This window comes from Sorex fumeus, unplaced genomic scaffold (genome assembly GCF_029834395.1).
Source record: "Sorex fumeus unplaced genomic scaffold, SorFum_2.1 ptg000002l, whole genome shotgun sequence".
Taxonomy (NCBI): Eukaryota; Metazoa; Chordata; class Mammalia; order Eulipotyphla; family Soricidae; genus Sorex; species Sorex fumeus.
Window position 1 is genome coordinate 79,799,695 of NW_026606059.1, and position 23,125 is coordinate 79,822,819.

Genomic DNA, 23,125 nt, shown 5'->3' on the forward strand with positions numbered 1-23,125 from the left:
GGTGCCCTGGGAGAGGAGATTGATGCAGGAGCCCCAGCTGGTGCTGGGACGTTGGAGGGATGGAATTTTATGTTCCCTGAGCCAATACAGACTTGAGGATGGAGGGGCTGGAGCATAGTAGAGCGGAGAGGGTCCAGGTTCCATCCCTGGCATCCCACGTGGTCCCCCAAGCACCTCTGAAAGTCTAGTGCAGGGCCAGTAGTAATGCAGGTGTGGCCCAAAAACAAAATGGTAAAGGTAAGGTAAAGGCCCTCCCGTTGATCGTCGATTTGCTCGAGCGGGCCCAGGAACGTCTCCATTGGAGACCTTGTTGTTACTGTGTCTGGCATATCGAATACTCTCGGTAGCTTGCCGGGCTCTCCGGGAGGGGCGGAGGAATCGAACTCGGGTCGGCCATGTTGGCCGCTTGTAAGGCGAACGCCCTACCTGCTGTGCTATCGCTCCAGCCCCTTATAATAATAATAACAATAATCCTGGTTCTGAGGGCAGGGCAGGCTGGGTTCCGGCAGGGACGCTGCTCAGGGGCCCCAGACATGCAGGGAAGCTGAGAGACCGGGTTGTTTCTACCCTGGCATATCCCTACCCCACCCCAGCTCTATTGGGAGTCAGGGGGGACCTCCCCCCACCCCAACAAAAAGGAAGGGTCCTGAGGGGTGAAGCTGACACAGTGTCAGCACACGCCGCGACAGCTCACTCAGAAGGGGACGGAAGGAGAGGAACTGGGGACGGTGTCCGTGGAGGGGAAGCATGCCTGGTCTGAAGCCTGGAGCAGCGCTCGTGGGGCAGTGGGACATCGTCAGGAAAATAGATGTTCTATTATAATTTCAGGTGAATAAATTGGTGCTTTTGAGGGGGTGGGCTACATCCAGGGGTGCCTCAGGGCTGCTCCTGGCACAGTGCTCGGGTACCACTCCAGGTGTTGCTCGGAGACCTTGAGCTCCCGCCACGTTCCCAGGACAGCCTGTGGTTTTTTTTTTTCTTTTTGGGTCACACCCGGCGATGCACAGGGGTTCCTCCTGGCTCATGCACTCAGGAATCACCCCTGGCGGTGCTCAGGGGATCATATGGGAGGCTGGGAATCAAGCCTGGGTCGGCTGCGTGCAAGGCAAACGCCCTCCCCGCTGTGCTATCGCTCCAGCCCCTGACGACCGCCCCCCCATGTTTATTCAAAGTGTCCTCTTGTCATTCCGTCATCTCAAGGGGCAGAGGAAGGTGGTCAAAGCTCTCATTACAGAATCAATTGTGCTTGTCGTGGAAAGACCCTCTCACTAAGCAGAATATTAAATCAGTGGCATTGAAAAATTGATCAGCCCCCCGCCCCCAGGGTCACCGGTTACACGAGAGAGATTTTTCTAGCAGCTGGAGAAGCGTGCGCAAAAGCCATATTCTCTCCACTCATTTGCCAGGTCGGTACTACAGTGGAACCCAAAAACGCTGTGCTCAGCAGAACCTTCTATGAATCAGGTTTATTTTTCACTTTCAGCGCTTTGCGTGGTTTGGCTTTCCACGCATGCCTCATTTTTCTGCTCATTTGCATTCAGAGGACCTGGTACCATTCCTACATTCATATTTTTATAAATTTATGCTTCTATAATTTTAATAACGTTTCATTTGGCATTCAGAGATGCTGCAGCCTTTCATTAGAGATACGATGTGCTGAACGTTCCATCTTGCTTGTTGGAGTGGGCTTGGGATCAGGGTGAGGGGCTGGTGCTCACCTTCCCAGGCTGCCTGCGTGGCCCTGTCCCCCCTTGCCTGTCGCCCCGTCCCCTCTGGGGCCGCCCTGCTCTCCGGCCTGCTCTGCTCAGCCACCGGTCAGCCAGCACCGCCATTTCTAGGACATGAAAACGCTTCTGAGGCGTCATCACCCGATGGCCAGTCACCATGGCCAGTCACCAAGGCCAGTCCCAAGCATGTGCAGGCTTGGGGCTGCCCACGTGCTCCGAGCACGGCCCCCCCGGCCCCATATCGAGGAAGAGACTTGGCCACCGGATGACATCTTCAGGGTACAGGCACCCTGGCCACAGCCACCGCCAAGACACCACCAGTGTGCCAGCAGCATGGCCCCAGGGTCACACACTGCAGAGTGGGGGCTGGAAATGGGGAGTCAGGAAGCTGCCCAGCCTGTGCCCCGCCCGGCTCCATTCCCCACTGCATGCTCTTGGACATCATCGGGCATGGTCCTGGGGGTCCCTGAGCATCACTGGGTGTCCCGGGGGCGGTCCCTGAACATCACTAGGTGTGTCCCTGGGGGGTCCCTGAGCATCACTAGGTGTGTCCCTGGGGGTCCCTGATCATCACTAGTTCTGGCTCTGGGGGTCCCTGAGCATCACTAGGTGTGGCCCTGGGGGTCCCTGATCATCCACTAGCTCTGTCCCTGGGGGTCCCTGAGCATCACTAACTCTTGCTCTGGGGTCTCTGAGCACCACCGGGTGTGGCCCTGGGGGGTCCCTGAGCACCACTAGGTGTGGCCCTGGGGGTCCCTGAACCACTGGCCTGATTAGCTGAGAATTCTGGAGACCCCAACGACAGGCAGGGAAGGAGGAAGCAGTCCCCTGGATGCAACTTCTTCTGTTTCATTCTCTGGTGGGGCCCACACTGAGGCTTGGCTGGAGCGGGGAGAGGGGGAAGGGAGCTCTGATGCTCAGGCCACAGTGCTTGGTGCATGCGTCGGGGGATGGGACTCGGGGTCTCTCACACACCATCACCCCAACCAGCCGCCCCTGAGTGACCTCTTTGAAGGGGTGTTTTGGGGCCCGCTTGGGGCCCTGCTTTCTTAGGCTAGCCCTGTCCTGGGCCAGTGTCTCCATCCCCGTCTCTCCTGACGCTTAGTAGTGCTCACTGCCAGGCTCCAACTGAAAGACGCGCTGGGATGTGAACTTCCCACAGATGAGCTCTGGGCACAGAGTGGACGGTCAACCCCAGCCACCCGGGAAGAGCCTGGACCAGGGCCAAACCGGGCAGGAAGTGGATGTGAGACGTGAAGGACCTGGGGGCGGGAGCAGTAGTACAGCGGGGAGGGCGTTTGCCCTGCATGTGGCCAACCCGGGTTCGATCCGTGGCATCCCATGTGGTCCCCGGAGCACAGCCAGGAGTGATCCCTGAGTGCACAGCCAGGAGTAACCCCCGAGCATCGCTGAGTGTGACCAAAAAAGAAACAAAACAGAACAAAACAACAGAAGTGAGGGACCTGGGGGGCTGTGATCCAGCCCCAGAGTGGAGATGTACCCACACAGGGTGCCTGCCGGCTACAGCAAGGGGACGCGCAAAGCCCCTGGGGCAGGAAAGGGCTTCAGGGAACACCAAGGAGGCCTGTGGGCAGAGTTTAAAGAGCAAGAGCAGGGGTTCAGAGGTCCTTTGACAGGGAGGGGGACACCGTGTCATTGAGAGCAAGGGCAGGGGAGGAAGGGCTATATCGGGGTTTGATTTGGGGCCCCACCCCTGGGTGTTCAAGGCTTACTTCTGGCTCTGCACTTAGGGATCACTCCTGGCAGGACTCGGGGACTGCATGGGATGCCGGGAGTCGAACCCGCGTGCAAGGGAAACATCCTACCCTACTTTGTTATCCCCGTGCCTCCTGAAAGCAGGGGAGCACCTACTCTTTTGTTTGGGGACGCTCGAGAAAGTGGACACGGGTTTGAATTCCTGGCATCTGGCAAGGTCAGGGGCTGTGGGGGATTGCAGGAGACTTTGGTCCTCAGTGAGGGGACAGGAGGTTGATGGCGAGCCCCAGGCACTCAGAAGGGACGCACCTGGGGGAGGGGGGTAGTGTGGGCAGGAGAGAGGTGACACAGAGGGCCACGCCGTCCAGTGTCCAGAGGTAGGGCATCGAGGATCCTGAGTGGCCGCTGCCGCAGGCAGACTCTGGGCCGTCTCTGTTGGGGTGTGCATGGACTGTGGGGTTTCTGGTATGGACTGGGGGCGGGGCAGGAGGCTCCGGTCACTGTTCCTTCAAGCATCCCCTGCCAGCCCCTGCCCCCCCGCCCAACCCAGCCTCTGGGCACTGTGCCCGCCTCTGCCCTTGCCACCTAAAGGAAGAAATCACTCTTCCTTATCCTGCCAAGAGGTGCCAGTCCTTCGGCCCCCAGTTGAGGCTCAGCCGGGGTCTCTCTGCCAGCGTGTTGTTTTGGGGCCCAAGTGGTACCAGGATGCTCAACCCACTCGAGGTGACATCAGTGCCAGGGGTGACCTGGCCACCCCGTGGTGCTGGCAGTGTTTGGGGGGCCATGGGGGCTGGGGGCGGAGGTCAGGCGCACGCCTGCCTGCACGGCTGTGTTCAGCCTGGTGAACCGTTGCGGGCCTCTTGAATGAATGAGTTTTCTTTAAGCGATGCCATGCACTGGAAACTGTCCAGTAAGATAAGTAGAAACTAAAATTTGGCTTACCGGGGTAGAGGGGGGTGGGTGGATGGGGACCCTCGACAGCGCATGGGGAAGTGGACACTGGTGAACAGAATGGGGTTGGGACGTTCTTCAGGAGCTTGAAACCCTGATGGTTAAGTGGTCAGTTACCGTGCTTGAAACAAAGAGAATTGAAAAGAAAAATGTTTCGTCAATATTAAAACACACACTCTCTCCCTCTCTCTCTCAAGATAGAAGGGAAATGATGTGAAGAGACCATTTATTTGGTCAAAACCTTTTCTATTTGTTTGGGTTAGTATCACGCATGGGGCTGTACCATGTGGTCTGTGGTACATTTGGTTGATTTTTTTGGGGGTGCCAGGGATGGAACCGGGGTCTCCTCCATGCAAAGCCTGTGCCCTCCCTTGGAGGGGCATCTCCTTCCTACTTAGGTCATTGTCGCAGTGGCTGAATTTAAAGGTTCTCCTTTGATTTGCTTTTGTGTGTGAGTGGGGGAGGGGTTGCATTTGGGGGTCACACCCGGTGGTGCTCTGGGCTAACTCCTGGCTAGGATCACCACTGGCGGGTCTCTGGGGGCCTTGTGGGGTGCTGGAGACTGACTGGGGTCACCACATGCAAGGCAGATGCCTTAACCCCATGCTGGCCCTGGCTTCTAGCTTGAGCATAAGCTAAACTTCCTTTTTTTTTGGTCATAGATTATTTTCCTAAATGCCAGGTTTGGCAGGTCTGAGAACATTTGTGCTAAATATAAGAGATTTGTTCCTCATCTGTTGTGGGAATACAATGAAATTATTCTCTCTGGATAGCACGTGAAAGAACAGCTTTTGTTTCCTAATTATCTCTGAACACTGGGGTTCTGTTGAGCACAGAAGTGTTGGATGTGTTGGGGGAGCACATGGAATGCCAGGGATTGAACATGGGTCAGCCGCGTGCAAGGCAAACACTCTCCCCAAAGTACTGTCGCTCTGGCCCGTGTGCGTGCATGCGTGTGTGTGTGTTTAGTTGTAGTTTAGTATGGTTATGTAGTGTTGACTCTCCTCATTGTACTATCGCTCTGGCGCGCGCGCGCGCGCGTGTGTGTGTGTGTGTGTATGTGTGTGCGTGTGTGCGTATGTGTTTAATTGTAGTTGAGGTAGTATGGTTATGGAATACTGACTTTCATTGTTTTGGTGAACAGAGTAACGGCACTTTCACACCACACCGAAGTGGGTGGACTCCCAACACGCGTCCTTCACCCTCACTTTCAGCCCCCTGGCACCCCCACACCCCACACTACTGTGTAGTCTTAGAGTCAGAGGCCCAGGGTTTGTCCTGTTTGAGATTGCCCCTTGTCTCCTGCTGCCCATGAGTGAACCCGTCGATCGCTGCTTCCCCTCAGAGTCTGCCCCTTCCCCATGGGCCCTCCAGTTCCATCCTGGCTCTAGTGGACTGTGTGATTCCATCTTTCTGTACAGTTCAGGGTGCCCCAGAGTGTATGTACACACAGCTGCTTTTTCTTGTTTTGGGGTCCCACCTGGTGGTGCTGGGGGGACCGTCTTGGGTACGGGGTGCCCTCCCTGCTGTGCTCTGGCCCCAGCCCCCAGACCACGCCTTCATCCCCTGGAGAACCCTCCGCCATCTGGCTCGCCCTAAGGCCTGCTGCAGCACTGCCTGGGCCATACGCAGCTCTGTTCCTTCCCCTTGAGGAGTCTCCAGACTCAGACTCTTTCCTGTCGAGGCCGACCCGAGGACCTTCCCGCCGAAGACGGCACGGGTTCCTTTCTCCTGCACCCCGGCCCCACCGGTGTTCCAGCCTTTCTGCTGCCTGCCCTGCTCACCGGTGGAGTCTCCGGGTGCTGTATGGCGGATCGCCTTGCTGTTAAGTGGTGCCGGCTGGCCTGTCAGAGGAGCCTCTTCGTCTCTCGCTCTGTGGGGCGGCATGGTTTTTGTTACCGTTGAACTTGGCTGGTTGTCTGCCTATCCACAATATGTCTACCTATTTGCCTTTGCTTCTGTTTGGGGGCCACAGCCAGTGGTGCTCAGGAATACTCCTGGCTTTGCACTCAGGGCTCACTTCCAGCAGGCCCCGGGGGACCAGATGTGGTGCCCTGGTCAGCGGCACACAGGGCAGTGCCTTAGCCACCGGCCCTGAATGTTACCCTTGACTGAGGATGGTGGGCAGGTGTGTTCTCCCACTCAGAAGGGCATTTTTGAGTTTCAGTCCTTCTTCCTGTTTGCAGGACAACCCCCCTTATAACTGAGTGTGGCTCCACTTGTCAGTTTGTCGCTTTTTGTGGGGGTTGAGGTGGGTGAGGCCAGACCCAATGAAGCTCTGGGCTCACTCCTGGCTCCGTACTCAGGGACTGCTCCTGGCGGACCGGGGACCGTATGGACCCAGGGCCGGCCAGGCACAAGGCCAGTGCCCCTCCAGCTGCCCGATCGCTCCGGCCCGGATGTGCGATTTTGTTGCTTTTGCCACCTGCGTGGGTTCATTGAGGACACCTCTGAGGCGCCCGAGCCCAGAAGTTTCACGCGTGTCTGAGAAGACCGTCCCGGTTTCCTCCCCCAGCTCTTGGCAGCTGCACAGTAGCCGCGGCCAGGCCAGTCCATGTGGAAGATTGGAAACACCGTGGAGAACCTGAGTCCTGGAGACGCCCCGATCTGGTGGGCCGTGGCCCTGGGTCTGAGGAGGGTGCTGGGGGTCACTGAGTCCTGGGGGTCACCAGGGCTGGTGGTGCTGGGGGGCTACAGTGTGGTGCCGGGGACCGCACTCGGGACCCAGCTGCGCAGCCTTGCCCCTTGGCTGAAGACTCGACTCAGGGTTAGGGCGCAGGCATGGGCCATGTGCAGTGCTGGGCCCGTACTTGGACATAACATTGGGCACGTGTGTGAGTGTCTGAATGTCGCCACTCTCGAGTGGGCTCCCAAGCAGTGCTCCCAAGGCTGGGGCCACCCCTGGGGGAGAGGCCACAGGAGTCCTGGGGGCCACCAGTGCCATATCTGGCGTTTCTGGGAGGACAGTGTGGTGCCAGGGACCGAACTCAGGGCCTCGCGCGTACAAGGAAGATGCTCCGGCACTGGGCACTATCTTCATTGCCTCTCAGTGTGTTTTGTAAAAAAAAGTTGAGCTTCGTTCCCAGCCCTGACTTTCCAGAGAAGTGCCAAGTCGTGTGCTTGAACCACATCAGCCACCAGGGGGCACCACGACCCCGCGAGAATGGAACTGAGGCGGTCAGGAAAAGCCCCCTGTGGACCGTGCCCATGGTGGCTGTCCACCGCCTGCGGGTGGACTTTGCAGCGCTTTAAGAAAACATAGCCTGTGTTTTTTTTTTTTTAATAGATAGGTACAGATTAGAAGCTGGTGACTTTCTTATGGGAGATTTATTGGGGGTGGGGTTGGGGGTACAAAGAAATTCATCTTGGTTTCCTGGAGCAAATGCTGGGTGAGCCCAGGGGAGCGGCAGAGACACAAGCCGGCAGCGGGGGCCTCCTGCTGCCTCCAGCCCACCACAGTCGCCGCCTTCTGGACACAGGCACCGGGCTGACCGCTCGGTTTGCAGCAAAGTCTCATGCCCCAGCCTGTCACCTGCCTCCCGTGGGCTATTGATTTCTCACCATCTGCATTGAGGTGCCCGGATGCAGTTTCTGTTTGTCATACTTTTTTCATGCGCACATCCTTCCCACCCAGCACCCGGGAACCCACTTCCCTCCACCTGTCCCAGGACCCATCCTGCCCCCTCACCCCATGTAAGTTTCGTCCTCTGGACAGAATCTTTAGTCCCATGATGCTATTTGTTGTTTCTTTCCTTTTTCCCAATGTTTCTTTTTTTATCCCACATATGAGGGATGTGTGGAATATCCCTTTAAAAAACCTAAAAAGTTTATTGTGGCGGTGGTAAAACCCACACACATATTCATGAATAGTGCTAATCTCCCAAAGTTTCACAAAATTGTAAACCAGTGAGAGGTCGCTAATTTCTTTTTCAAAATCTATGTCTCTCTTTTTACAGCCACACGTGTTAAACGTTAATATGTAATATGTAGAGATATTAATTTTTTAAAGTCCTCTTTCACCGCCCACCTGTGTTTAGAGTTCTGTGCAGCGCCAGGGGTCGAACGTGGGACTCACAGGGGGCGGTGTGCGCCCCCCCCCCCCTCGCCCCTTCCCCGGCCCAGCCATTTGCATCCTCGTTGGCTTAAAGCAATGGCCTCGGGGCTGTGTGATAAGAATATGGGACGGCTCAATTTTACCACCCCCGCCTCTGATTTATTTATATTCCTGGCCCCCTTCCCGGCGTTGATTCTGTCAGTGGCAGGGTCCTGCCCGTGGGTGACAATGCTTGCCAGTTAGTGGGGAGGGAGTCTCCCGTGATGATGGTGCTGCTCGCTCGCTGGGGACCCTGGGTGGTGAGCCACGTAAGCAGGTGATGGATGTGGTACATCAGATGGGTCAGAGCCTGTGGTCTCAGGCCTGCAGAGCTAGAGCCCTACCTTGGAGGCCCCTGGCCGGGGCCATGCTCTTTTGTAGTGGGCTAAAGAATTCAGAAAGATGAGACCCGAGTGATCGCACAGTGGGGAGGGTGCTTGCCTTGCACAGGGCCGACCCAGGTTTGATCCTTGGCATCCCATAGGGTCCCTGGAGGACCGCCAGGAGTAATTCCTGAGCGTCGCCGGGTGTGACCCAAAAAGTCAATAAAAGAGAAAAAAAATCGAAAGGAAGTTGAGCACGCACACATGGCCTCTCTAGCAGGCCAGCTCCTGGTTCGGGCTAATTTTCTTTAACTGATGCAACAGGGACTGGGGACTAGGATGGTCCTTTAGTTCCTGGTACCTCGTGGTTCCCTGAGTCGCATCGGAGGCAGCTTTGGGGGTCCCCAGCACCAGGGAAGCCCCGAGACTCCCAACCGTGCAGGGCCCGAGTGGCCCCGCGTCCTCTGACCCTTGTACTCAGTGGCTGGCCGGCTGCCTACTGGCCGTTGGGGCCCTTGGACCTCCTGGGTCCCCCCCCCACACACACATTTTTCCTTTTTGGCCACACCCATCGGGATCATGTGGGAACCAGGGGTGGAACCCAGGCTGACAGTCATGCAGCCCCACTATGGTCTTTGTTTTTTATGTTTTGAGTCACACCGGCTGTGCTCAGGGCTTCATCCTGCTGGGGCGGAGGGCCTCGAACCTGGGCCAGCCACACGTGGGGCAGACGCCTTCCCCGCTGTCCTAGCTCACTGGCCTAGCATTTGCTCTTTTTCAAATGATTTTTCTTCTTATTTGACAATGAGCTATAGTCATTAAGAAATAGTCATCCTTTACAGTTCAGTGACCAGGCCAGAGTGATAGCACAGTGGGGAGGGCTCTCGTCTCCGACATGGCCAACCTGGGTTTGATCCCCCATATCCTCTGAGGTCCCCAGAGGTGTGATTCCTGAGTGCAGAGCCAGGAGTCACCCCTGAGCATCACTAGATGCGGCCTCAAAACCAAAATAAATAAATAATGAAGTGCAATAAAACCCAGGGACAATGACCTTCATTGGATGGACACTGAGCAAGGAATCGTTTTCTTCTTCTGCTGCTCCTGGATTTGAAGAGGTCTCGGGACCCACTGGCCAGACCTGGAGCCACGGGCCGGCCAGCACCGTGTGTCAGCAGCCCACCTCTGCATGTTCTCCCAGGGTTTAACACATTCAGACCCGTGCTTGCCTGCGGCCCACATTTCTTGCTGCAGTGCTGAGTGAGGGTCTGCCTGGCACTTGGGTTTGGGGATTTCGGTTGTCAGTGGCGTAGGGGGTAGGAGCCCCGGGCTCCCTTCCGAGCAGGTACATGCAGGCACGTGCCTCCCGCCGAGCCCCGGCCCTATTTGAAGAACAGCTGCGGTGTGTGTACAGTTACGGTTCAGCGAAGTCACTGAACAGGCTGGGTTGTGCCTCTTGGGGGTGGTTGCAGATTTTTAAAATGACCGTTTGGAAAGGTCAAGAACAGCCTGGCGAGGGAGGCCTTGCAGACTCTGAGTTTGGGGGTCCCGGTTGCCACCTTCTTTCTCTGTTCTAGTCCCTTCCCGTGCGTCAGGTTGGCCAGGGTGGGGGGCGGCCTTCCTTGCATTCGGCTGCCGGTCTGCGGGCTCCTGCTTTGATCTCCCACTTGGCCGCCAAATCACCGTCATTTCCGTAGCCCACTGGCGCGGGATTGCAGTGCTGTCTCTCCCCACCTCCCTGGCCCCGGCCCACACCTTTCTGAGTGAGAAATGGAGCAAGGCATCGGCTTGGCTCATTAGGCTGGACACGGAGGAGCTCTCTAAAGGAATGGAGGAAGTAGTGCCAAGAGAAGAGTGCTAGCACACGTGGCTGAGCCAGGCTCCAGCCCCGGACCCCAGATGTTCTTGAGCCCTCAGGAGTGATCCCCAGAGCACCGAGCCAGGAGTAAGCTCTGAGCACCGCCGGGCATGGCCTCCAGAACAAAATTGATTGATGAAATTTAATACACCATTTCTCCATTAGTGCTTTGCCCTCCGTAACACTGCCTCGGGCAGCCCTGCGGGGCTTGGCCAGGGGTGGGGGTAGGACCCTGGGTTCGTCCCTGGCACCACAAATGAGCCCCGACTTGGCCAGAGGTGGGACTAATGCCCTGGGGTCGTCCCTGGCACCACACGGAGCCCTGCATTCCACCAGGAGTGATCCCTGAGCAAGAGCCAGGAGTCAGCGGCCCTGCACACCCCTGAAGAAAAATGAATCAAACCTTGAAGGGAGCAGTGTGGAAGAGGAAGACTCTGAGCTCGGACCTCGCATGTCTTTGTTGACTCCGCACCTGTTGCCTCCTTAGCGGCCGGCCTCTTGCCCTGAGCCCAGAGTAGAGTTTGAGCGTCCCGCGGGCTCGCATGGAGTCCTGTGGCTGCCCGGGGCAGGGAGATTGCAAGCAAGGCAGCCTGAGCCCCACGGGCTGTCCCGGGGCAGCGGGGACCCCCTGGACACTCCCCAGGCCTCACCAGGCGGGGCATTCCTCTAGGGGTCCAGTTCCCTCTGCGCCCCCTGCCAGTCTCGGCTCCCCATGGGGGGTCACCCCGTAATCAGGGGGCTGCCTTGCTTAGGGGGAGGCCTCAGCGGGGTGGGGACTCCCATGGGGGGCGATGGTGTCTCCCTCCAGCAGGGCCGCAGGTGTGGTGGGGCTGGGGTGGGGGAAGCGCCTGCCCGCCTGCCTCACCCTCTCTATGAACCCGCAGCCGGGCCCTTTCACCTCCCACTTGTCAACAGCTTGTGGCGCCCTGATTCCGCCCCCGCCGAAGACCTGACATTTGTGGGGGGAGGGTGGGGCCAGGCCCAGAGGTTCTCAGAGAATCCTGGGGTGGCCCAGAGGAGCCCCTGGAAGCAGAGAACCATCTCAGCCCTGGCCCCACACCTCTTTGGCCCCCGACACCCTTTGTTCACACCAGGAAGGCTGACGCCCTTGGTCCCCAGGGCCTCTGGGCGACTACCAGCCCTTGCTCCGAGCTCGCCTCTGTCCGTCCATCAACCCCAAGGCGAGACGACGTGCATTGCACAGGAAATGCCAGTCTGAGGGTCTCCAAAGCTTCAGCGTCCCCCGCCTGTTGGTGCTAAGCCAGGACCTGCAAGCAGCAAGCAGAACCGAGGCCCCACTTCTCACTAAGTGGGCAAGCTAAAAACTTGTGAGTCGATGACCTGGAGGAGTGCAGCATGCTCTCACGTCCGCCTAGTCACACAGCGTCTTGGCGGCACAGGGCAGCAGCTTCCCCCTCCCTTACACACCCTTCGTCTGGATTGGCCTTCAAGTATCAGTCTGAGCCTTCTCTTTGCCCTGTGTGTAACCAACCACAAGAATGTGGGAGGTGTAATCTGTAGAGCCCATGTGTGCAGCTCCGTATCTTCCTCCGACGTTTTTAATCATGACGACATAGCTTTGACGACATAGCTTTGACAAGACAATGCATACCCTGATGTTCTTTTGACGAATACTCATCCTGTAACTGTTTGTACTCTCGTTAGTGAGTCTTTCTCTGTGATGAAGCTGTTAGGATGGAACTGATGAAAACTAGAATAAAAGGAGGCCTCTGGCAACGGCCTTCGCCTCGAGCCAGAACGAGCCTTGGGCCTCCACACTCTTTCCATTCCTCTCGTGTGTCTTCTCGTCGTACCTCCTACCGATTGATCTACCAATTCGCACATCCCCCACCCACTCCCACCCAGACGTTCCCACAGACAGACAGGGCTGTTTCCACAGGTGACGGGGACCCACCTTGGTCAAAAAGATACCATCCTCGGCCTCCCACAGGGTCCCCGAGCACGCCCAGCAGTTCCTGAGCAAGGGCCAGGAGTGAGCCCTGAGCCTTGCCGGGTGAGACCCCCAAACAAAAAGCCCACAAAAAAGACATTACAGCTTAGCAGCAGCTGTCACCCACCCGGGCCAGGACACGCCGTGGTCGCGCTGGGGCGGTGGGTCTCCAGGGACCCTCTCCCCGGCTCTTGCTGTGTGGCCACAGGTGACAGCCCTAGCAGTGCTTCCCTGGGGGGAGCGTGGGAAGGACCCCCAGAAGGGTGTTCACCCACTTTTACTCACCCCCGTGGCGCCTAACAGACTCCGTGGACGGAGGAGCAGCTGAGGGGGCACCTCCCCCAGGTTCCTGACTGCAGTCTTAGCCACTTGTGGACTGTCAAAGTCTGAAATCACAAGTGTGGAATTGTGGCCCAGTCCTTGGATTTTTTTGGTGGGTTTTGTTCTGGGCCACACCCGACCATGCTCAGGCTTGCTCCTGGTTCTGCACTTAGGAATCACTGCCGAGTGCTTGGGAGATTATAGGGGAAGCGGGAGTCGAACCCCGGTTGGCTGCATGAAAGGCCAGCACCCTACCTGCTGGACTATCGCTCCAGCCTTGGTTTAAAAAAAAGTAGCTTTTCTTACGAAGAAAGTGGTGGACATGGCTGACTGGGGGACAGGGCGCTTGAGGTTTATGGGGCTGGGATGGGGGGTTTGACTAGGGTTCTGCCTCCCCTCCTGCCCCCACCCCCCACCATGGAGAGCAAAATCCATGGGTCAATGAGGACCAAGGGTGCTTGAGATTGGGTCACAACGTCTAGTCCCAAAGAGAGGGGCAGTGGAGGGGGGTACGGTGTCCTGTGTTGGGGGGGCCAACATGAGAGGGACTGACCCTTACCTCCAGCACCTGCAGCCAACCCATCCCCGGGACTCCGGGCTGGGTCCAAGCAGATTAGGTGTCTGCACACATGGGGTGGGGGTGGGGGGCGCGGTGGTGAACGCTGACCTGCAGAGCATTCCAGCACATGGGCACGGGCGGCAGTGGGTGCTCACTCTCTGTGCCCAGGGTGGTGCCAGCCCCTGACAGGTGGCTTCAGGCCTCCTGACCCCCTGTTTTGTGATCACCCATGTCCTCTTCACCTGCTAACTCCTGACCCACCCGGCCTCATTCATGTGACTCTTCTGAAAGGAGAGACAGAGAGAGAGAGAGAGAGAGAGAGAGAGAGAGAGAGAGAGAGAGAGAGAGAGAGAGCGCAGATGCTGAGACTGACGTGGGCCTCCTGGACCCCTCCCCACTGCGTGTGAGCTGGGGCAGGGCTTGCCGTCTCTTCTCAAGGACAACTTGCAAACACTTGTGGCCACCTCCGCACACTTGAAGGGACCCAGGAAACCAGCGGCCGCAGGAAAGCCCCGGCCGTGTCTGCACCACAAACTCCTGCTCGGTTGTTTTCCCTTGTCTGTTCTTACACACATCAGCCCTTGGGTATGTGGAGAACTTTGTTTTGAAAACTGCTTTTTATAGTTTGCTCTTCTCTTTTTTTTTTTAATGAGCCAATCCAGTGAATATTGTGGGGGAAAAATTAATCCACCCTAGAACAGAATTCTAGGGTGTTTTGTTGAGCACTATCCATTGCGTTCATTTATTTAAAACTCTTTGTAGATGCTGGAGAAATAGCAGTACAGGGATTAAGGTGCATTTGAGCCCCATCTGGTCTCCCAAGCATAGTCGGAAGTGCCCTGGCACCACCAGGTAGGGCCTTAGAACAGAAGAGAATCTTTGTAGTTGGTCATAATATGAAGCTGGTTTTGCCACGACCCCCCCCCCTTCCCAGGGGCTCACTCTGTCGATACAAGTCTACCTTCCTGCCCCCTTTCGAGGGCGCTCCTTCTTATTTGTGGGGCAGTGGGGGGCTCCACATCCGGTGATGCTCTGGGGTTGCTCTTGGCTCTGTGCTCAGGGATCATTCCTGGCAGGTCTCCAGGACCTCATGGGATGCCGGGTTCAAACCCAGGTTGGCCACGCACAAGGCCAGCGTCCCCTCACCTTCTGATTGTTCCGGGCCCAGTGATGCCTGTTCTGTTCGCTGCAACTTGCCTTGCCCTCCCGACCCATCTCCCGGCGTGCAACCTTCATCCCCGTCTGTCCCGCTGTCTTGGTCTGCCCATGGGCTCTCCTTGACTGAGAGTAGTAGACGGGACCCAGCCCCTTCTCTCACCAGGAGGCCTCGGGTGACAGATGCCTTGCAGAAGTCCAGGTTGCCTCAGCCTTCCTGTGAGCCAGTTGGGAGAGTAAATCAGGTCCCCTGCCTGGCCCTGGTGCCGGGTGGGTGTGGGTGAGCGGCCCTTGCAGCCTGCAGCCCACCCGTGTCCGGTCGGTGACGTTGAGTCTTGCCCTCTGTGTTTCAGATCTGCCCATCTCGACGCCTCTCCTCAGTACCTCCGACATGCCCCAGAGCCCCAGCCCGCTGCCTGATACCCCCCACCCCTTTTTACTCCCCCCTCAAGCCCTTTCCTCCTCTGCCCTTCTCCTTCCTGGAACCTAGGGTCAAGGGCCGGCCCTCCTTGATATCACGAGATCCCTCGACATAAGTTGTTCCTTTGTATGTATTTTGTTGGGGGTTTCAGAGCTTCCTTCTGGCGGGATTTGGGGGACCCTTGGGGACTCACTTGCTGTCTCTCGCGTCCCTCCAAGTAGACCTTGCAAGGGGCCGTGATGCCTGGGGGGGTGGGGGCGGGCTGCTGTTTGTCTCTGGGGAGTCGAGGCAGGGCCGAGCGGCCCCCCTGCTCACCTCACCCCCACCCTTGCAGGCCCTGTCCAGCCATGTCCTACGTTTTCGTCAACGACTCCTCGCAGACGAGCGTGCCGCTGCTGCAGGCCTGCATCGATGGGGACTTCAACTACTCCAAGCGGCTGCTGGAGAGCGGCTTCGACCCCAACATCCGGGACGGCCGGGGCCGCACCGGCCTGCACCTGGCCGCCGCCCGCGGCAACGTGGACATCTGCCAGCTGCTGCACAAGTTTGGCGCTGACCTGCTGGCCACGGACTACCAGGGCAACACGGCCCTGCACCTCTGCGGCCATGTGGACACCATCCAGTTCCTGGTCTCCAACGGGCTCAAAATTGACATTTGGTGAGTCCCCCAGGCCTCCTCAGGCCGGGCCTCCTCCTCCACACCTTTTGCTCTCTCTCTTTTTTTTGCTTTTTGGGTCACACCCGGCACTGCACAGGGATTACTCCTGGCTCTGCACTCAGGGATCACTCCCGGCGGTGCTCAGGGCCTGTCTGGGATTCTGAAAATTTGAACCTGGTTCCACGAAGTCCAAAGCCCCTCGGCCTCCTGCCAAATCATTCATGTCCGATGGCCTCTCTGAGGCTCAGGGTCCTTTTTCTTCCATATGCATTGAGGACTTTTTTCTTTTTTCCCTAGTGGTTCAAGGGACGCCTCGTCTCTGAGTGGGAAAGTCACCATGACCCTCACAACCGGCTAAGCGTCCCCTTGGCAGGCTCCTGGTGCTGGTTCATTGGGTTTGCTCAGCTCTCCCAATCCCCAGCCTGTTTATTTGGGGCTTGACTCTTACCTGCGTGACCGTTTATCCGAGAGGAAGGGCCCTGGACCTTTCATGTCCACGGCCTATCTGTGGGGGGCTTAGCTGGCTTAGCTGTGTCCCCAGTGACCCACACTTTCACCCGTAACACTAAAAACAGGTGAATTCTAAGCCAAAAAAGGGGGGCGGCAGTGTGGCTGGAGCCATAGTACAGCGGGTAGGGCATTTGCCATATGTGTGGCCGACCTGGGTTCAATCCCCAGTATCCCATAGGGTCCACCAAATACCCCCAGGAGCAATTTCTGGGTGCAAAGTCAGGAGTAATTAACTCCTAAGCATTGCCAGGTGTGACCCAAAGAAACCCCCCCCCCACACACACACACAAAACCAAGTGCATCCAAAATCCAGGTTCTCGCTGGACCTGGTTTCTGCGTGGGGTCTCATCCCCAGCCCCTCGGGTCCTTCTCTCCTGCCAGGAGTACCGTGCTCATCCCGATGTTGTTCTGTTGGACTGTCCTAGCAACCACCAAGGCGCCACCCCCTTGGTCCTGGCAAAGCGCCGGGGAGTGAACAAGGATGTCATCAGGCTGCTGGAGTCCCTTGAGGAGCAGGAGGTGAAGGGCTTCAACCGGGGTGCGCACTCCAAGCTGGAGACCATGCAGACGGCTGAGAGCGAGAGGTGCGTGGGCCGGGGCCCCTGGGGGGACGGGGGCCGCCCCTGGCTCTCAGGGCCCGCCCCCAGGAGGTGCTGCCTCATCTCAGCCAGCCTGGGAGAGAGCTGCGGGCGTGGGGAGACTGGCTGGAACAAGGATGCAGAGAGGGTGGGGCTCATCAGGAGACAGGGAAATAGTCCTGGGGGAGTTCCAGGGCAGCCTTCCCCTCCCCCGCAAGAAAAAGAATGAATTTACTATTATTTATTTATTTTTGGCTTGAGGGCTACACCTGGTGATGCTCAGGGGACCCTATGGGATGCTGGGGATCAAATATGGGTCGGCCACACGCAGGGCAAATACCCTACTTACCCGCTGTCCTACACTCTGGGCCCATGACCAATGATTTCTTTTTTTTTTTTTTTTGCTTTTTGGGTCACACCTGGCGATGCACAGGAGTTACTCCTGGTTCATGCACTCAGAATTACTCCTGGCAGTGCTCGGGGATGCTGGGAATCGAACTTAGGTCGGCTGCATGCAAGGCAAGCGTCCTACTTACTGTGCTATTGCTCCAGCCCCCCAATGATTTTTTTAAAGGAGAAAGATACCCCGAGCACGTGACGATATTTGAAAACACCAGGATGGGACGAAGAGGGGGAAGTGGAGGGGGGGATGTGGTGGAAGGTGGGCTGCATCCACACAGTGCCACGTGGCCGAGACGTGCCTTGATGTGAGGGGGAGCAAACCAAGTCCAGGCTCTGGTCAGCTCAGGAGCCGAGCCCGGGGGCCAGAGAGTCTTGAGGCACCCTTCATTCCCTCTCCTCTTTCCTTCCCGTCCAGTCTGGCGGAGAGCACTGTTTTAGGGAGCACTGAGAAGGTGACAACATGTTAATTTTCTGGGGGTGGGGCCGTGCCAGGCACTGCTGGGGGCTAATCCTGGTGCTTGGTGGGGGGACCCCGCTCAGCTTGGGGGTGTGCAGGAGTGCGGGGAATGAACCTCGAGCCTCCCACGACAGCTCAGGTGTGTGGTTATCTTGGTTACCTCAGAGTTCAAGGCTAAAGGTACAGAGAGGGGTAAGTTTCCCCTGGTCTCCCTAAATTAGGATTTTAGGGTATTTTTGTTTTGTTTTGGGTTTTTTTTTTTTTTTGGCTTTTTGGATCACACTGGCAGTGCTCAGGAATTACTCCTGGCAGTGCTTGGGAATGATCTGGGATGCCAGGGATTGAACCCTGGTTGGCCGTGTGCAAGACCAATGCCCTTTCCTCTGTACTGTTGCCCCAGACTTAGATTTTGGATCCGGTAGATCACTTAGATCTTTGGAGTCATTGTGAGTCTTTTTTTTTTTTAATTTTTATCTGCTTTTTTGGTCTGTTTTTTTGACCACACCCGGTGGTGCTGAGGGCCCATTCCCGGCTCTGTGCTCTGGAGTGACCCCTGGCCGTGCTCGGGGACCATCTGCAATGCAGGGAATCCATCCACAGTCAGCTGCAAGCAAGACATGGTACCTTAACCCTGTCCGAACCCTTTTTCCAGCTCAGTCTGTGTTTGATGTGAATCCGGCGCTGCCAGTCGGTGTTCATTAAACTCCAGTTAAGTGTGAGCTACCGGTGGTCACACCTCGTCGGTATGCCAATTCCTCGGTCCTGCCGTTGCTCTGCTCCCTCGTCCTGCGAGAGACAGGCTCCTTGCATCCTTCCGTCCCACCCTCCAGCCGAGGCTCGTTTGGTCACGAATGTCCAGTCAGCCACTTTGTCCCATGAAGAAAGAGCTTTGCTTCTCGAGCCACCCCCAGAGGCTGCAGGTAGCTCAGGCGAGTAAGAAGTCAGACGCGTTGGCAGTTCCCTCCCTCAGCTCCCTCCCCTGTCCCTCTGAGTGCTGGTCAGAATGTCCGTGAAACCCAGTCGAAATGCTTTGCCTGTCAGAGCAGGTGGCCTCCAAGAGCTTGACATTTATTTTTCACGTTTCACAGAGGAAGTTACAGGAGAAGGACATCTTATTATGACATCTTATTGGACAATCTGGCAGGCTACCGAATGTAGCCTGCCCACACGGCAGAGTCTGGCAAACTCCCCATGGCGTCCCCAATATGCCAAATGCCAGTAACAATGATGGGTCTCATTTTCCTAAAGAGCCTTGAATATAGCACTTTCTTAAAAATCTCAGGGCTAGGATGAAGGAGACGTTACTGGGGCCTGCTCGAGGCAGTCGACGACAGAGGAAGTTACCTGAAGCTCCCTTTCCACGGAAAGCATCTTAGCACGCTGCTGCTTGCTGATATTTGAGGTGGGGGGTGCTGGTTAGTATGTTACGTTCACAGCGAGTTTCGTAGCTGCCCTTTGCCTAAACTGTACCTTGAACTTTATTTTGCCCCCGTGGTGATTACTCATTAACTGCGAAGTCATCAGTGAGTTGAGCCGTCGCTGTGAACAATTTGCTCTTGTTTCCATCACGTCCCTTGCTTGTAAATATTTTGGGTGATAGCACGTGTAAAGCCAGTTCTTCCAAAAGTGAATCATTAGCCCTTGTACGGTTGGGTTGTCCTGCCCTACTCTCGCCCTTCTGTGTCATGACAGAAATGCCGGGGTTGAAAGTCGGTGTCATTAGTCAGCGGGGGAAAGGGGAGTCCAAGCCAGGGACAGAGCCCTCAGTGACTGAGCCCTTGATACCCAGAAGCTGCAGCTTGAGCTCATCAGAGGGAGGGACTGGGTGGGAAGGGTGGGAAGCTGAGCAGCTGAGCCCATAGAGTTGATGGCAGTACTGGTTAACAGCTGCCTTCGAAAACCGTTTTATTGCTGGCCTAACCATTCCACTCCAAGGTATATATCCAGGAAAATGGGAAACGTGTATGCAGAACCCCCCCTTTCCTCGGTGGCATTATTCGCAGCAGCCAAACAGTGACAAACCCCCAAGTCCACTGGCTGAGGAATGCATAGACTAAGGATCTGTCTCCATCCGGGGACAGTTCTTCCGCCAGCAGGAGGAAAGCCACAGTGAGGGTGGACATGCGGACGTAAGAGAAGCCAGTCCACGGGGCTACGTGTCTACACCGGTTGTCAGCGAGATCCGGATGGGACTGGGGGGAGTCGAGGCTGCAGGAAGTTGCCAAAGAGAGCAGAGTTTCCGATAGGTGATAAAAATGTTCTGGAATGATGCCTGGTACACAACTTTAACTCCTTTACAATCACTGAGTGGGGCCGAAGCAATAGTACAGCCGGGAGGGCATCTGCCTTGCACACTGCCGACCTGGGTTTAATCCCCAGCCTCCCGTAGGGTCCCCTGGGCACTACCAAGGAATAATTCCTGAGTGCAGAACCAGGAGTGACCCCCAAATAAAAACTACTTGGAGTGACTCCTGAGCACTGCCGGTGTGGTCCCCAAACCAAAAAATAAATAAAGCCACGAGTGGTGTCCTGTTAGAGGGTGGGTTTGGTGGCATCAGCATTCATCTCACTGGCTTATGTAAGGCACCTCAGACATTTCTCCCACGGCTGTGTAGTCATTGCCTTTTATAGCCCAAGTGGGGGGACGCAAGTATTGAAACGCACACACCACTTGGGATGTTTCTCTTGGGATTTCCAGAGGCCGAGCTTAATTTCTTAAAGGCAGCCTGTAAGCCAAGTTGATGGAAAAGTATCTCCCACTCCCTCTCACCTCCTAAATGCAACCTTTTTTCTTTTCACCTTGTTGGTACATATAACTCAGAGTAAGCCCCCCCACACATGCGTGCACTCCAAGGCACACACACACACATGCCCAGGCCTTCTTGCTGAAATCAGGTGTTTCCAGGGCAGTACAAAACACTTTACCAGATAAAAGGCTCTACAGGAAGTTTTAATGAAGCTAGAGCCGGAGAGACAGTGCTTTGCTGCCATGTGGTTGTCACAGTGCATTGAACCCTTGTGTCTCATTGTCCCCAAGCACCCGCAGGTGTGCATACCCCCGACCCCCCCAAACTAAAGTTCTGATTGTCTGTGCTTCATGAGCTCAGATGAACGGAGGAAATGCTTAACCAGATCCTCTCTTTTATCTTTGAGTCCATTTTCTGTAAGTCAAGATTTCTGTCATTTCTAGAAGCCTGAATTTCTTTCTCACCTTGCTTGTTGTAAGCCTTCTCAAAGTTCTAATCCCATTCCTAACTAGAGTCTTCTTCAATTTCTTGGGGGTTGCAAAGACAGATAAAAACACATCTTTCTGGTCTCCAGAAAACATCTTTTTTAAAAATAGATTTGACACGCTAGGTGGTCAGTTCCCTGGGACTAGGAGCTCTTTGAGATGTCATCGTCCTGGCTGGGGCCTCCAGGTGGCAGTGACGGAAGGAAAATAAAGGGGGAGGAGAGAGAGTGCGGCAGGGCGGCTGGAGAGAGAGTGCGGCAGGGAGGGCACTTGCCTTGCGCAAGGCCAGCCCATGTTCAGGCCTCGGCTTCCCAGAGGTTCCCCCTCACCCTGCCAGGAGTGACCCCTGAGCACAGAGACAGGAGTCAGCCCCGAGCACTGCCTGGTATGGCCCCAAAACAAAACCAGCAAAGAAAACTGGCCATTTGGCATGGCGAAGCAGGCCCCAGGACAGAGCTGCATGCCCAGGGGAGGTTGGGCACTGGTGAAAGGACAGGGGTCAGGCCGGGTTGTGATAGCCCTGCCAGCCACTCGGTGCCCGGACTGCATGCGGTCACTGCAGTGGCTGGGACTCCCTCGCGGTGGGCCTCCCAGACTGTGACGCGACACACCAAGGCGGCTCTGAAACCAGGATCTCCACGGCGTTTGCACCCCACCCAGCCTCCACGCCTAAAAGAAACAGATATCAGTGTTGTGTGCAAGATAGAACTTACAGCCCATGGTTGGAGAGCAGGGACAGCTTAAGGGCAGTTCCCTGTCTATGGGGTGACCGCTGTTCCGTGGAGAAAAATCATGAAAAAGAGGCTCCACTCATCAGCTGAAGGGACTCAATGAACGAACCTCCCCCTTCCTTCCTCCCCCCACGCACACCTATTAGCTGTTAAGTTTCAGGCTCCATCTAAAATGGGTTTTAGACTTGCCTTCATGGCTTATTTCCACTGGCATAGAGTCTTGAAGGACAGATCTTTGTCTTGAATGTGTCTGAATCGAAAATGACTAAGGGGCTGGAGAGTGCAGTGGTTAAAGCCCTTGCTTGCACTCGGCTACCTCCAGTATGATCCCAGCCACTACACCGGCTTCCCCACGCACCGCCAGGAGTGATTCCTGTGGACCCTAGATGGCTCCCCAAACTAAGAGAATAGGATAGGCCGTAAGCCCAAAGACAAAGCCCCACAAAATTACTAAAACCACATTTGGGTTTAGCATCTGATGGGAAACGCTCGTGCGAGGCGCTGGAGCAACGGTGCAGCAGGTCGGCGCCTCCTTTGCACCCAGCCGCCCAGATCCCAGGGTACCCGGCCGCTCGTATGGTCCTCCGAGCACTGCAGAAACGATCTCTGGGTGCCGAGCCAGGAGTGACCCCTGAGCATCACTGGGTGTGGCCCCAAAACAAAAAAGGAGAAGAGGAAAGCTCCTTTGATCCAGGTCCAAGAAGGATGGTCATCTGGCCAGTGCTGGCCACTGCCGCAGGAAGCTGCGCCTTGTGTTAACAGTTGACTGTGAAAGCTCAGTTGTCCGGTGTGTCCCCGTCCATCCGGGAGCAGGGAGGCTGTCTGCAGCCCTCCGTCCACCTTCTGTCTGCCCACCTTCTTGGGTCCGCCTTCCCCGGGGTGGGGGGCGGCGCCCCACTCTCCCACCTGCGGTGGGTGACGTGTGTCCCTCTCCCTGCAGCGCCATGGAGAGCCACTCACTGCTGAACCCTGACCTGCAGCAGGGCGAGGGCGTGCTGTCCAGCTTCCGCACCACATGGCAGGAGTTCGTGGAGGACCTGGGTTTCTGGAGGGTCCTGCTCCTGATCTTCGTCATCGCGCTGCTGTCCCTGGGCATCGCCTACTATGTCAGCGGGGTGCTCCCGTTCGTGGAGAACCAGCCAGAGCTGGTGCACTGACGGGGCCCGGGGAGGCAGCCGAGGGCCGTCCGCTGCCCACCGTTTTCAGTTTTCCGTTTGTTCATCCTGCGTTCATACCTTCTAGAACAGGGCGTGAGACTGTCCTTCGATACCACAGCCCCGAAGCCCCGAATCTACCTCGGACTCCCCCCGAGATCTTAGGAGATCAGCAGGCACCCTTGTCTGATAAAAAAATAAATGGGGTGCTCTAGGGGCCAGAGCTCTAGTGCAGCAGGAATAGCTGACCCGGGGTTCGAGTCCCCTGTCCCATATGGTTCCAGGAAGCCTGAGCACTGCAGGGCCTGATCCAGAAACAAACACAAAAGTT

The 23,125-nt window shown here is 56.6% G+C and overlaps 1 protein-coding gene across 1 annotated transcript; it reads left to right on the top strand.

Moving 5' to 3' along the window:
• Positions 1 to 15,406: 15,406 nt before the first annotated feature.
• On the top strand, positions 15,407 to 22,911 carry ANKRD46 (ankyrin repeat domain 46). Its single transcript, XM_056110094.1, has 3 exons — positions 15,407 to 15,730; positions 16,666 to 16,824; positions 22,581 to 22,911. Exons 1-3 carry the CDS (start codon positions 15,420 to 15,422, stop codon positions 22,795 to 22,797), a joined length of 687 nt encoding a protein of 228 aa, XP_055966069.1. The 5' UTR covers positions 15,407 to 15,419; the 3' UTR covers positions 22,798 to 22,911.
• Positions 22,912 to 23,125: the final 214 nt, after the last annotated feature.